The sequence below is a fragment of the Pan paniscus genome, chromosome 7 (genome assembly GCF_029289425.2).
Source record: "Pan paniscus chromosome 7, NHGRI_mPanPan1-v2.0_pri, whole genome shotgun sequence".
In the NCBI taxonomy this organism is placed as follows: domain Eukaryota; kingdom Metazoa; phylum Chordata; class Mammalia; order Primates; family Hominidae; genus Pan; species Pan paniscus.
This window is the reverse complement of record NC_073256.2, coordinates 26,171,341-26,186,379: the sequence shown is the minus strand read 5'-3', so window position 1 is coordinate 26,186,379 and position 15,039 is coordinate 26,171,341. Positions and strand designations below refer to the sequence as shown.

The window sequence follows — 15,039 nt, the reverse complement described above, 5'->3', positions numbered from 1 at the left end:
TGGTCTCATTTAATCATTACAACAAGCTGGAAAGGAGGTCTTGGAATCCAACTTTTACTACTGAGAAAACCAAAGATGAGAAAAAGTTAGACACTTGCTGAAGACTACTGGGTTATGAAACAGAAGAGGAAAGACTAGATCCCAGATATTCAGACCCTAAGTTCAGGTTTTTCCATTAAACCACAGATGCCTGCAGAGTTTGCTAGACTAAAACACAAGAGCCATTTTCCTTCCAAGCTGAAAACGGGAAAGAGATAATATTAGGAAGAAGAAATGATTTAATTAGAGATCACTGGGTAACACTATACCTACAGTTGCTCTATAAATTGCTTGATTTTCAGAATAGAAGCTGTATTCCAGATGATATGCCACAGAAAATCTACTCCACAAAATGATGATATGTGGCCAGGCTAGTTCAAGCATCATCAAATTCATGGGATGAATACAACATAATCAGTGTTTTTCCATCCTAATAGAAATGTAGACTGGAGTCCTATGATTTCATTAAAATATCCAGCCAAGGCAGGATAGAATGAATAAAAAGGAACTTTTCAAAGATACACAGATTTATCAATCTACAAATAATAGAAGATAGTTGCATCTACTCTTAAGGGGAGACAAAGTAGCTTTTTAAACTTTTTATATTGTGTTAATATTAGTACTCCTTAAATATATAAATGTATGTATTTATTACTACTCCTTAAATATAAGGATATACATGTATATCCTTAAATATATAAGCATATATATTTAAGGAGTACTAATAAATACTTCTTAATTTAATTCATTATATTTTAAATAAATATTTATTAAATATTTATTTATAAATAATTATATAGAGATAGGGTCTCACTATTGCCCAGGTTGGTCTCAAAATCCTGGCCTTACACCATGTTGCTGTCTCAGCCTCCCAACGTGCTGAGATTACAGAAGTGAGCCACCATGGCTAGCCTTACTTTAAGTCTATTAACTGAGATTAAGAGAAATACTACTTAATATGGTTACTGATTGGTTACTAATAATAGATTATAGGTTTTACAAGTGGCATTAAATAAAATTATTTTGCAGAGCAGAGATCGTGAACGGGGAAAATGCCAACTGAGAGTCACTGTATGTCATGCGAGATTGCTGAGGGAAGTGGGTTGCCCATGTTAAAAAACAAACAAAAAAAGGTATTATCACACTCATGTATCTGACCAAAAAAAAAAAAAGGTAATTAAAAAAAGGTCTAGAAATCACCAAAGTCAAAGTTTGTCAAAAAAAAGTAACAGTCATCAACTCACGGATGCCTGATTTTTAAATTTACAAGTTTAATACATGAAAACAATTTTTGAGTGACTCAATCCACCCTCACAATGAGGTAAAAATACCTGCTATAAACACATTATGTAGCCCATTTGCATTCTTCCATACAAGGATGAGATGAACCAGGCTGATTAAAACCTCTATCAAATGCCCTTTACAAGGCCTGGAGAATTTTTTGATCATTCTCACCTCAGTAAGTTACCGTCATTTACAAAGAGCTAAGCAGTAGGGATTTAACAAACATAAAAAGAGGATAACATAAAAAGAGATAGTGAAAAAAAGTGTTCATTATTTTTTCTTACTTGGAGTTAGAAAAGGAGAAGGGGAGTTATGGGTGATGGTGAATAAAGTTTATGAAAATGAAAGAGTGGACTTCCGGTCGGGAGACCGATTGCATTACACCTCTCTTCAGGTGACAGCAAGTCAGCCTCAAGGGAACGTGAAGTTACACGAGGTTGACCAGTACTCTACATTACGCTTGAGCCACAAGAGAACCACTGTACATTTTACTGTCTTCACAGTGGTCATCGAGTGACACACATGTAGAGTAAGTAACATCTTAACTGATGAGGATCAAAAGGTAAAATACTTGGTTTATAAATTAACTTTTCTTTATCCTCTGTGACAGCTATAAAGACTGTGCAAGGTGAAGACTAATGCAGTAGAACACATCTTAACGCTATCCCATGAGAAGAATGAGGATCAAAAGGTAAAATACTTTATAAATTAATTTTTCTTTTCCTTATCCTCCGTGACTGCTATAAAGACTGTGAAAGGTGAAGGCTAATGGAGTAGAACTTCCTTACATCCACAATGTACGGGATCTACTGTAGTCTACACAGTTGACAGTGTAACATAAGCTTTACTAGATCAGTTCATTATTATAATTCTATGGCCACCATCTGTCCTTACTCATAGTAGGTTTACAGAGACGATAAAAGATCTAATTTCAGTTCTACCGATCCCATTGGCTTTATAAACCCTTAACTGAAGCTTAGCAAAAGGATTAGTAGAATACCATATGAAGAGAACAATTATGCTAAGAAGTGCTGAAAATTTGTCTCCAAATGATATACATGTGTAAGTTGTAACTTAAGGGTCAAGAATTATATGTAGGCTGGGCGTGGTGGCTCACGCCTGTAATCCCAGCACTTTGGGAGGCCGAGGCGGGCGGATCAGGAGGTCAGGAGATAGAGATCATCCCGGCTGACACGGTGAAACCCCGTCTCTACTAAAAATACAAAAAAAATTAGCTGGGCGTGGTGGCAGGCGCCTGTAGTTCCAGCTACTCGGGAGGCTGAGGCAGGAGAATGGCGTGAACCTGGGAGGCGGAGCTTGCAGTGAGCTGAGATAGCGCCACTGCAGTCCAACCTGTTCCAAAAAAAAAAAAAAAAAACAAGAATTACATATAAATGTATATGTAGTATGTTAGCAGCAAATATTTAGCATGCTAAGTCTTTGGTAGAAGTATTTGTTGCTCAGAGAAATTGAGAACCTTATGTGAAGGAAGGTTAAAATTTCTACGAATTTTAATAAAAGTACTCATCTTTAGAAAGGTAACTTTAAATACTGTAGTTTCAAGAGGATTTCAGTACTAATACTCATTAAATATGATACTTTCAATTAATTTATATCATACTTGGAAGCATAATTTTCTTTCAAAAAACTGGATTGTTGCTTTCCTTAAAACTATCCTCACTCAGATTTGTCCACTCTCTGAAATACAGGTCTTTGTAAAATGGGTCTGAGAGACGACAGTCTCATTACAAAAGGCCAGGGAGAAGGCGGTAGGAGGAAGAATATGGTAATCAAGGTGGTTGGTTTGGTTTGGTTTTTATTTATAGTTTGTCAGGCTTTTGCAAATCTAGAAACCACCTTCTATCAATAGTGATTCCAACTGTGAGAACACCTGGTACGTATGAACTGGCATCTGTGGGTTTTTACAGTCAAGAAGGGATTAAGTGGATGAACTGTCAAGCACATGAGCATTCATCCTATTTCTGCCGTGAGCCATCAGGCTTGAGTGGGCCTTAGTTACTTCCAGTCAGTCAGTTCTGACATACGGCATCAAGGCACTGCAATCCATTTCTCTTCCTCTTACAACTGATGACAGTGTTTGAAAGGATAACTCTGGACTTTCACCTGGAGGTTTTAGCTAGTAATTCCTACTCTCTGAAACCATATATATCAACTGCTCAACCATTTAATTTTTTTTTTTTAGATGAGGTCTCACTATGTTGATCAGGATGGCCTTGAACTCCTGGGCTCAAGCGATCTTCCCACCTCAGCCTCCTGAATGGCTGGGATTACAGGCGCATGGCACTGTGCCTGCTACTCGAATATTTTTAAGGTGCTGATGATAAATGTAAGCCAACATACTTTCCATGCCTGTATAACAGCCGCACAGCTTTTATAGTTTTTAAAATATACTTGAGGTAGAATTAAGAAATTGATATTTATTATATTATTTTATATTATATATATTTATTATATTACATTATTGATAAATATAAACTGAGCACTCATTACATGCCTATTATTGTGCTTGATAATGTGCTGAGACCAAAAAGCAATAAAAAGCATGACTGTTGGCCAAAAGGTAGTTAAGCTTAGCCGGGAAGATACACCAAAACTCTGAACAAAAGATTAAAATTATGCTAAATCATGCTATTAGTTAGATATCTACTTACTTAATGCATAGTATGCATTTAATAAAGTCGTAAATGCCAGGGAAGTTTTCGAGATTTTATTTTATTTATTTATTTATTTATTTTGAGACAGAGTCTCGCTCTGTCACCCAGGCTGGAGTGCAGTGGCACGATCTGGGCTCACTGCAAGCTCCGCCTCCCGGGTTCACGCCATTCTCCTGCCTCAGCCTCCCAAGTAGCTGGGACTACAGGCGCCCGCCACTATGCCCGTCTAATTTTTTGTATTTTTAGTAGAGACGGGGTTTCACCGTGTTAGCCAGGATTGTCTCGATCTCCTGACTTCAAGTGATCTACCTGCCTCGGCCTCCCAAAGTGCTGAGATTACAGGCGTTAGCCACCACGTCTGGTCAGTTTTCTAGATTTTAATGTTAGTATGCTTACCCCATAAGATGCCGCATTATGAAGAGGAATTAAACCACCCTTGTCCTGGGCATTAACATCAGCTCCATGCTCTAGAAGATATTCAGCTACTTCCAGGTTATTGTAGCCTGCTATTTAGAGTAAAAAAAATACAGGAAACGTGTCAGCTTAAAAGAAAAAAAATACATACATATGTAATAAGGACCAGAAAATGTTAAGGTTTTAATACTTTTTGCTTCAAAAGCTAATACTATTATCACATAATGGAGGGACTTCACAATAAGAAACTATACAAAACTATGTCAATCAAGAGCATTTTACTAAGTAGTCCCATTTGTGTTCAGCATGGCTTTCGTCTTTTAGTAAACTGTATTAGGTGTCCGAGAAAGGAAAAGGAGGCTTGGAGGCACTGGGGGCGCTTACCTGCCAGGTGCAGAGGGGTTGAATTTCTGCCCTGGGTGTCTCTGCAGTTGATATTCTCTGGGGTACACAGCTTCTGCACTCTTGCCAGGCAGCCCTTCTTGGCAGCATCCAACAAAGCAGCATCCCCTCTCAGTAAGTCCTGAATATCTGTGTCTCCTTCCTTTACCAAATCCAAAGGTGTATTTCCATCTCTGTTCTTTTTAGTTGGATCTGCTCCATGCTACAAAGAAGAAAAACCAAATGGGGTTTGTATTTTCTGTAGTAAGTAGCTAGGTAGGTAGGTAGGTAATTAATTTACTCTACCTTTGTTCCTCTGGGGAAGATATCTACTCTATATGCATTTTGAAAAATACTTTGCAAAATTCCTACTTAGTAATATAATGGATCAGCTTTCTAACTATTAATACTACACAGTCAAAGCTTCAGGATCAATGGTGATGATAAAGTAGGGAGAGTGTTAAGTATCTTTGAGACAACTTATATAATACACTTTTTCTCAGACTCCAAGTTGTCTTTGGAAACCTATTTTACTTTGAAGAATAGCATGGATGTTAATTTTGACCAGATTCAATTACATAAAGATACTCAGTAGGTATGAAAAAGAAGAGAGTAGAGTAAGACACACTGGTAAAAAAGGACTTAATTCTAAAGGCCATCAGTAAGAATAAAGTTTGGTAATATTTTTAATATTTTTATCCTAAGTCTTAACATCTATCATGAAATTAGATATAAATGTATTAAAAATTATAGATTTTAAAAGTTTAATTACCAATAGCTATTAAATAAAGTAAATAGAAGTCAATAATTTTTATTATGGGTCGGCCACAGACTGTCATGGGCTCACTGCGGAAATTAGTTGTAAGTCAAGTTGGACAATGGACTCACAATGACTTGGAAGTTATTTCTTACCAACCAGTGATAATAAAAATGAGTATCAGATATTGTGTTTTTCTCAAGATTCATAAGAATGTATTTGATATCATAAAAGTGAAGGGAGAAGAATTTTATTTAAACACATCAATTTTTTTTTTTCCGTAGTTAAAAAAAAGCAAAAGAAAATCTCATAAATACACATCTGGTCGTTTTTTAAAAATATACTTTAACTTAAAGTGAGCATAAATTATAGTTAGTTTCATATAACTACTAGTTTTCACTTTTACATGTATCTCAAATCTATATGAACAAATTTAGAGATCATCTTATATTTTAATAAAAATCTGATATTACAATAAGTTCTTAAAAGATACAATGTTTGATGTTTACTAGTGAATGAGTTAACAATAATAAAATAGCCAACAAAGAAAAAAACCCCAACTTGATTGAAAAGCTTGTTTCTCCTGTACAGTTTTTTCTGATATTAATACTACAAGTACTAGACAAGCAATGCAAACTATTTCAGCTCTTTCTAAAACCTAGTTTGATGAATTTTTATGACATGGACTTAAACCATTTCAGATATTCACTTTAGGCACTACGCAAAGCTATGTGTCATATCACATAAACGGTCTTCTGGGAAATAGAAAATGAGAGCAGTCTCTACAGCAGTATTGTTCTTAATAGAATAACATACCCCAACTTACTTTCAAGTAATAACCAAAATATAAATAAAATTAGTTATATTTCATAACTTTTTAAACTACATACTTTTAAAAGGAGCTTGCAGATTTCGTACTTTCCTTTAGCTGCTGCTTCATGGAGAGGGGTAAATTTCCATAAGTCCGCCACATTGACAGAAGCCCCATGCCTTACTAAAAGCTCAGCCACCTCATAGTGTCCATATGAACAGGCATTATGAAGGGGCACCAAGCCACTAAACAAAAGAAAATTATTTTAAAGTCATAAAACAAACCTTTGAGTTAAAATGATTCTTATAATAAAAATCCTACCATTCTTCTATGGTACTGACTATACTGAACACTGCGCAAAAAGAAATACACCCACCTCTGTTCTTTAAGATATAGTTATCCATTTCTAAATAAGGAGTAATAATTTCAAAAATGTTCTTTCAATGTAAAGATTTTTTCCTAAGTTTCTTGGGGATGGACATATACTCACAGCAATCCTTATCTTTATGAGTTTCCCTAATGAAAATTGTATGCTTACTTATGAAAAATATAATGCAATTAGCTTATTTAGGCAAGTTCTACCTTGGTAAAAAGTTGTGTAAATCATAGTGGTGATTAAATCATAGTGGTTTAATCCTAGTGGTGATTCAGTGGTGATTTCCATGCACAGGTTTAAATATTGAGGTGCCAAATATTGAAAACTCATAATCCAGGTAATTCAGAGAAGTATTCAGTAAGAAAAATGACGATGTCAACTGTAAGCTCTACTCAGATAAGAAATGGGCAAACTATTCTGAGAGGAGTCTAAGCTCTGATTTGTAAGCAGCTGACATTCTAAAAGGACAAAAAGATGCTCCCACAAAAGAGTGCATCAAAAGAATAAAATGTTGAAGTTAACACATGGCAGAAGCAAAGTATCAAGTGCATTTTTTTTTTTTTTTTAGTTTTGGGATGAAATATGCTAACTGTTAAAATGAGCAATAGAAGCAAATGCTGATTGCTCTCCAGTGCACTATAACACTTTGAAATATTCATGTCTGATGTGTCCCTTTTAAAAGATAAATAAATACATAATGGTTCGATGAGGCCTAAATCGTGCAGTTTAATTTTACTGTGCACTTGTATGTAATTACACAGAAAGCTACTGGCTTATTTTGAGATGATATGAAATTAACTCAGAACACGGGAATTCATATCAGTTAAAATACCTTTCTCACATTTCTAAGTAGCTGCCTTAAGCTTTGCCTAGACAAAATAATTTAGCAAACTAATATAAAATATACAGTATCTGAATTAGTAAAAATAAAACTATGCTTCTAGGAATACTGATGTCTTTGGGATGGATGACTTCTTTTTAGAAGAGACTGTACATTTTTAATAGCAAAAAAGAAGAATAAACAATAACTTACAGACTATATAAAAACATTCATATAGGGCTGGGTGCAGTGGCTCACGCCTGTAATCCCAGCACTTTGGGAGGCCGAGGCGGCTGGATCATGAGGTCAGGAGATTGAGACCATCCTGGCTAACACAGTGAAACCCCATCTCTCCTAAAAATACAAAAAATTAGCTGGGCGTGGTGACGGGCGCCTGTAGTCCCAGCTATTCGGGAGGCTGAGGCAGGAGAATGGCGTGAACCTGGGAGGCAGAGCTTGCAGTGAGCCGACATTGTGCCAGTGCATTCCAGCCTGGGCGACAGAGCGAGACTCTGTCTCAAAAACAAAACAAAACAAAATTCATATAATGTAATAAAATACTATATACAAGCATTAAAAGAATGAGACTATTAAGTACTGATATGGGAAGACTATTCAAGATACACTACTGGGTGGAAAAAAGCAAACTGCAAAGCAGACCATATAGGATGGCACCACCATTTGTGTTAAAAATCACCACCACCACCATCACCACAGCACACACACAAGTCTATGCATTTACAATATCTGGAGGAATAAGGTCAACATTTTAATGCTGTATCTCTGAGCAGGAGGTGGGCTGACAGGAAATTTTCACTTTCTATACTGTACATTTCTATGTTTTTTTTTTTTTTTGAGATGGAATTTCGCTCTTGTTGCCCAAGCTGGAGTGCAATGGTGAGATCTTAGCTCACTGCAACCTCCATCTCCCGGGTTCAAGTGATTCTCCTGCCTCAGCCTCCCAAGTAGCTGGGACTACAGGCATGTGCCACCACGCCTGGCTAATTTTGTATTTTTAATAGAGACAGAGTTTCACCCATGTTGGTCAGGCTGGTCTCAAACTCCTGATCTCAGGTGATCCGCCCGCCTTCGCCTCCCAAAGTGCTGGGATTACAGGCGTGAGCCACCATGCCTGGCACATTTCTATGTTTTAATTTATGTTTTAAACAAAAAATAAGGATTACTTTTTTAATACAGAAAAAATCTAAGACTTCAAAAATATTTTAAATTTTTTTAAGCATGAAGAGAATGACTCCCAAACAGCTAACTTCTAACACGTACCCCTTGTCTTTGGCATGGACATCGGCACCGTGGTGTAGCAGGTACTCTACAACAGACACGCGGTTGTAGCCTGCTGCGAAGTGTAAGGGCGTGGAATGCCGGCCCTCTAAGTCTCTACAATTCACATTTTGAGGGCTGCAAAGTTGCTTTCGTGGTGCACACACAAAGACAAACACAAAACGAACATTACTGTTTATTCACATGTTTTGCCCCAAAATAGTTCAACATCTTGGATAAGTAAATTATAATTTTCTAATGAATATTTATTTCCAAAGATTAGACAATACAAATGTTTAGAAATCAGCACTATGCCTTACAGTGACGACAAATATTTTTTATTATGTACAGAGCAAATTAATGTTTTTCAACATTTCCTGACCAAAATCGGAATCAAATAGAAAAACCCACAATAAAGCAAGCATTTCCAAAGCAAATAATGCCTTGCTGTTTTATCTTTGTAAGTCTTTCCTCCCTGAGATATGCTCTACTGTTTGTCATAGCGTATCTGCTTGTGCTAACACCAACCTCAGTTGACTATGTAACCAGAGAGCTCTTGCCATCTCTAATGTGAGTCAAGCAAGCAAAAAGGCTCTGGAAAAATATTTTTCTGCCTGGGCCACTCCCTGGGTCTTTTGATTGACTGTAGCAAAGCTATGTAGTCAACAGTGCTTTCCTTGACTTTTGGGGCAATGTTTGCTTACCTTTACAAGTTAAACTGGTTTTTTAATCATACCCTAGTTTTTGGGCTTTACTTCCATCTCTTTCAGAGATGTCCTCCAAATCTCTTCTATGTCTCCTTATCTCTCTCTGAATGCTTCAATTTCAGCACAATCTATTTCAGCACAATCTAAATTGTAAGCTCCGTTTGTTTACAAAGCAGCAGGATGCCACGGAAGGAATGAAAGACTGTATCACTGGTGGTAATAAGTGAGTAATGATAATATCTGAATAATAATTTACAGTTTATAAAGAATATCGGCCAGGTGCGTTGGCTCACGCCTGCAATCCCAGCACTTTGGGAGGCCAAGGCAGGCAGATCACGAGGTCAAGAGATCGAGACCATCCTGGCCAACATAGTGAAACCTCATCTCTACTAAAAATACAAAAATTAGCTGGGCATGGTGGCGCATGCCTGTAGTCCCAGCTACTCGCTGGGAGGCTGAGGCAGGAGAATTGCTTGAACTCCAGAGGCAGAGGTTGCAGTGAGCCGAAATCGCACTACTGCACTTTAGCCTGGTGACAGAGTGAGACCCCATCTCAAAAAAAAAAAAAAAAAAAAAAGAATATCATATTCTTTCAGCGAGGAAATTATTATATGTCTAAGAAGTTGATAGATAACAAACCAGGGATGGAGATTAATTTATAAATTAACTTTACAGATAAATAAATCAGGGATGAAGGTTAAGTGAGTTATCCTTGTCAAACAGTTGGTAAGGGGTAGAATAAAGACTCAAACCCTGCTTTACTGATTTTTAACCTCTTAGTCTTTCTGCTACATCATGTATCATCGCTTACTTTCCTAATTATCCAACTTGAGGGAAGTGATCAGAAGAAAGGCAGTGAAAAATAGAAAAAGCAAATGAAGCAGAGCAGACAATAGCATGCTCTAGGCTATAAAGGACGATTGCAGGGTCCCTGGGGATTTTCAGGTATTCACTAATTTTGCTGCCACTTCCGCCACAGTAATAAGCTATTATTACATAAAAATTAAGAACCTGAAAAATTTCTACTGATAGAGGAAGTAGGAGTGCTACGGGTTGAATGTTTGTGTCCTTCTGGAATTCATGTTGAAACTTAATCTCCAATGCAATAGTGTTAAGGAGGTGACTGGGTCATGCGGACTCTTCCCTCCTGAATGTGGGCTTAAGGCGTTTCTAAAAGAGGCTTCACACAGCATTTGGCTGTTTTGCCCTTCCGCCTTCTGCCAAGTGAGGATACAGCATTTGTCCCCTCCAGAAGAGGCAGCAACAAGACACCACCTTGAAGGCAGACAGACGGGGTCCCCACCAGACACTAAGCCTACCAGTACCTGGATCTTGGACTTCCTAGCCTCCAGAACTGAGAGAAATAAATTTCTATTGCTTAGAAATTGCCCAGTCTATGGTATTTTTTTATAGCAGCACAAATAGACTAAGACAAGAAGCTTTCACACAGGTAGGATAAAAATAAGCGCTTTTTAAGTGGTGTAATTTTCACATGACAGGAAGGAGTCTGGGCAGTAAAGGCGAGTTCACAGTTTCATCAACTCTATACAGAAATGCACCAGCCTCTGAAATCTGAAGAGCTATTGTAATCTGACCAGGTCAAATATCTTTTCATGACAAATGAGTCTGTGGCTATATTAATATATAAATAGCATAATTGATAAATCAAATTAAATAAAAAATGAATAAATACATAAATCAAAAAGAAAAGATGCAAAAATTGATAATAAACACCCTCTAAGGAGTCTGACATGATTGAAGCTTCTTCCTAATGCTGCTTTCCCCCACTGGTTCTTACATTCTAAATTAACTCTATTATTATTCTATTTGTCAGAATATGGACAAAATAGGAACAGGTAGGGAATGAAACACAACTCATTTTGTGAGGCTACAGAAATAGAAGCCCATCCTGCTTATTAAATATTTGATTTTTAAGATTTAGAAATTCTTTATTCTGTTTCAGTTTTCTTTCGAATGGCAAAGCAATTTTACATCCTTCCTACTTACTTTTCACAATTTCAAATGCTTTATTAAACAGGCAGCCTTTTCTTCTAAAACCTCAATTCTACTACTTTCTAAAGTCTCTTGGGGAAGAAATTTACCAGGCCTAATTCTCACTCAATTTGTGCTGCTTTGTTTTCTTTTGCTACTTCCATTCCACAGATCAAAATAAATTAGGCCTTCACTGTGAATGGATTGTTTAAGAAACCTAAAAGCTGTAGTATACATCTGCTTATCGTATACAAAACACATGGAATTTAAAACTGTATGCTTTAAAAATAAAGTATGTATTAATTATAATAAGCACATATAGCAATTCCAGCACTGAGATGATCATGCTCTGAAAGGAAGCCTAATCGTTTTATATTTAAGAATTTTCTTTTATTAGAATACATTTCAAGTGACGAAGCATTTTTAAGAAAAAATGTACAGTTTTAGATTTAAGACAACATAAAAATTTCTCCCTAGTGGCTATCACAACTAAAATTTACTATTATTCTTTAAATAACTTAGATGCTATCGTAAGTTGGAAGTGATCCTGGAAGTGCCCACATATTAAAACAAAAATAAAATTTCTAGGCAACAGAGCTTAAAACGTGTTTACCGTCACTTTCAACCAGTATATGTTATCAAGAATGCTAAAATTAGTTTGCTAAAAATCGCAAAAAGTTTGCTTAAGAAGAGGTGACAAAGTTGACAGTACGTCGTAAAAAGTACTGAGTGTCAATAGCAAATTTGCTATTAACTTTTCTATAAAAATAATAAAGGCAAAGTTGGGTGCAGTGGTGCACGCCTGTAGTCTCAGCTACTTTGATAGTAGGCAGGGGAAGGCAAGAGGAGTGCTTGAGCCCCAGGAGTTTGAGGCCTGCCTGGGCAAAACAGCAAGACCTTGTCTCGTAAAAAACAACAAAAAACAAACCCCAGAAGACCAACCTCCAAACAAAAAACTTTTGCTAACTTCATCCCTAAGTGAATGATTATAGATGGGAAATGTGTGTTTTAAAAAAGCATACTTAGTATTAGAATATGACTATATTTGAAAAAAAATAAAACTACAATCATTGTTTCTGTACCACAAATACAGACTGATAAAATTTTTGAAGCAAGTAGAGCTACACAGGGAAAAAATCTATCTTCTGCATATGAATAATTCCACTGTTGAGGGATCACAGGAAAGCTTTCCTAGAATAAATGTGTGAACCTCTGAGAAAAGATCAAGAAATATTGTTTCAAATGTCATCCTGCTAATGTCTGGGCTCGATCTAGTTTATACATTTTGTGAATGCAGCCAAAAATAGTAACACTGTAATTAATGTAAGTGAAATTAAAAGAGCTTTCATGTAACCTGAAGAAAAATTACTAAAAACCATGTATATGTGTGTGTGTGTGTATGTATATATCCATCTATCTATCTATCTATATACATACACACACATATATATACAAATGGTTTCATAAATACAAGGCACATACTGGGAATTCCTTAATAGTAGTACAGATTTTTCCTGCCCATGACTCTGTTCAACCTTTTTACTGTTTGTATTTGAGTAGATATACTTAGAAGCTTAAAAATGAATTGGTTAGCAAAGTTCAACAGTGCTATTCCAGATATTAAGGGCACTGACTTACCTTCACAGTTTCCAAGTCTCCAGCTTTAGATGCCTCTAAGAGTCGATAATCAACATCAGAAGTACGTATAGGTGTACTCTCTGCATAAAAGGAAGGAAAGAACTCATATATATATCCAAACTCATATATTCCAACTGCATTGATTTTGGAAACAAAAATGGTTCTTGAGGGATTGCAAAGTAGTTCAGGAGGAAAAATTATTTAGTTTGGTTTTACTAAATGTTGTAGCAAAACTTTGCCATAGATTTGTTATACAAACCTAGGGAAGCCACACAACTTTCAGTACTTAATGTTTAATTTTTTTATGTATGTACATATGTATTTTTTTTTTTTTGAGACAGTTGCTCTGTCACCAAGGCTGCCGTGCAGTGGCGTGATCACAGTTCACTGTAGCCTCAACCTTCCAGGATCAAGCAATCCTCCCCACCTCAGCCCCGAGTAGCTGAGACCACAGGTGTACACCACCACGCCCAGCTAATTTTTGTATATTTTGCAGAGATGGGGTTTCACCATGTTGCCCAGGTTGGTCACAAACTCCTGGGCTCAAGTGATCCTCCTGCTTCAGCCTCCCAAAGTGCTGGGATTACCGATGTGAGCCACTGCGCCCAGCCTTGATTTTTCTTTTAGTCTCAATGTACTAGTTTTGAAATCAGAATCATCTTGTGAAGTACAATCAGTGAACAGAAAAGGGCTACTAAATACAGACATTTGTTTAATTCACATTTATTGAATGGCTTTAGGAAAATGCAACTTTCAATGTTTGTATAATTGGAGGTATGATAGCAATGCGAAACAGAATATAATTAAATTGGGCTGTTAGGTCTAGAGGCTAACAAATGAGTTATTATTTTGATTAATCCAATGTAAATAAACTGAAAATTCATTTCACATTGACCCAAATAAAATAAGTTTTTAAAGAAAACAATTTATAATATGTCAACCAAAAGTATGTTTATGTACGTGAAGTGTGGCTTTTCGAATGAGCACACATATGTTAACACAAAAGGATGGATCTCCAGCAGGCCTACATTTTAGACTGGGCTCTATAATCTACAACTTTGGACAACTCATGTAACAGTTTAGTTTTTGCCCTTATAAAGTGAGTGCTGAAAATCTTTCAGATCTAAGATTGCATTATCTTATGATCAGAGACATCTTTTTTGAGCCCAATGTCCAAGTGGGAGGATCAAGTGATGCTATGAAGAGGTTGTAGATTTCAGGAGAGAGTGGCTTTTACAGAATAAGTTATGACAATTCTTCAGTAAAAGATAAACTACTTATTTGATCATAATAGCAGGTAAAATGCTGAGATTAAGGGAGGAAAAAAGAGAGTGTTTCATATAACAAAGTAAATCTTTGAATTATTATTCTTAAGAGTTATATTACATTTTAGTTTGTAGAACTGTTGAGGAAAGGAACCAGATCTTGCTCATCTTTATATTCCTTTTCACACAGAGAGCATTCCAAAAGCATTTGCTGGATGGATTTCCGCTATGTATTGGGGTCAATGAGTCTGTCAAATCTTAGCTCTTTTTTTGGCTGCTCTTATTCTGTTCTTTCATTGTCTCATTAGTCTCCATTATAAGTGTGCACATACACTACCGCATTTATAGGTAAGATGCTGTGTGTATATTATGTCTCTATGACAGTGATTCTGGATTTGACAAAATTCACTGATATATCCTTTCAATATCTACAGGTAATATTTTTAGTTTTTCATTTCAACAAAATAAAGAGACAATTGTTTATGTATATAGAGTTATAACTGAGTATTTTTCGATGACAGCACTTTAAGGATACATTTAATATGGCAAAATTTTTGAAATCTAAGAACTATTTGAAATTGGAACACATATCTTGATGCAGA

General features: G+C 36.2%; 1 protein-coding gene and 1 long non-coding RNA gene across 2 annotated transcripts in view; one reads left to right on the top strand and one right to left on the bottom strand.

Annotated features, from left to right (window-relative positions):
• The window catches only part of LOC134730959 (uncharacterized), a 40,633-nt gene extending 36,248 nt beyond the window's left edge, over positions 1-4,385 (top strand). The window contains exons 2-3 of the long non-coding RNA XR_010112906.1: positions 1,934-2,014; positions 3,527-4,385. This is a non-coding gene — a long non-coding RNA (uncharacterized LOC134730959). The remainder of the gene's footprint in view (positions 1-1,933; positions 2,015-3,526) is intronic.
• TNKS (tankyrase) overlaps positions 1-15,039 on the bottom strand; it is a 219,638-nt gene that overhangs the window by 41,965 nt on the left and 162,634 nt on the right. The window contains exons 13-17 of the mRNA XM_003805333.7: positions 13,173-13,252; positions 8,839-8,984; positions 6,441-6,606; positions 4,797-5,016; positions 4,395-4,504 (exon numbers count right to left, since the gene is read on the bottom strand). Of these exons, the coding sequence (XP_003805381.1) occupies positions 4,395-4,504; positions 4,797-5,016; positions 6,441-6,606; positions 8,839-8,984; positions 13,173-13,252 (722 nt within the window). The remainder of the gene's footprint in view (positions 1-4,394; positions 4,505-4,796; positions 5,017-6,440; positions 6,607-8,838; positions 8,985-13,172; positions 13,253-15,039) is intronic.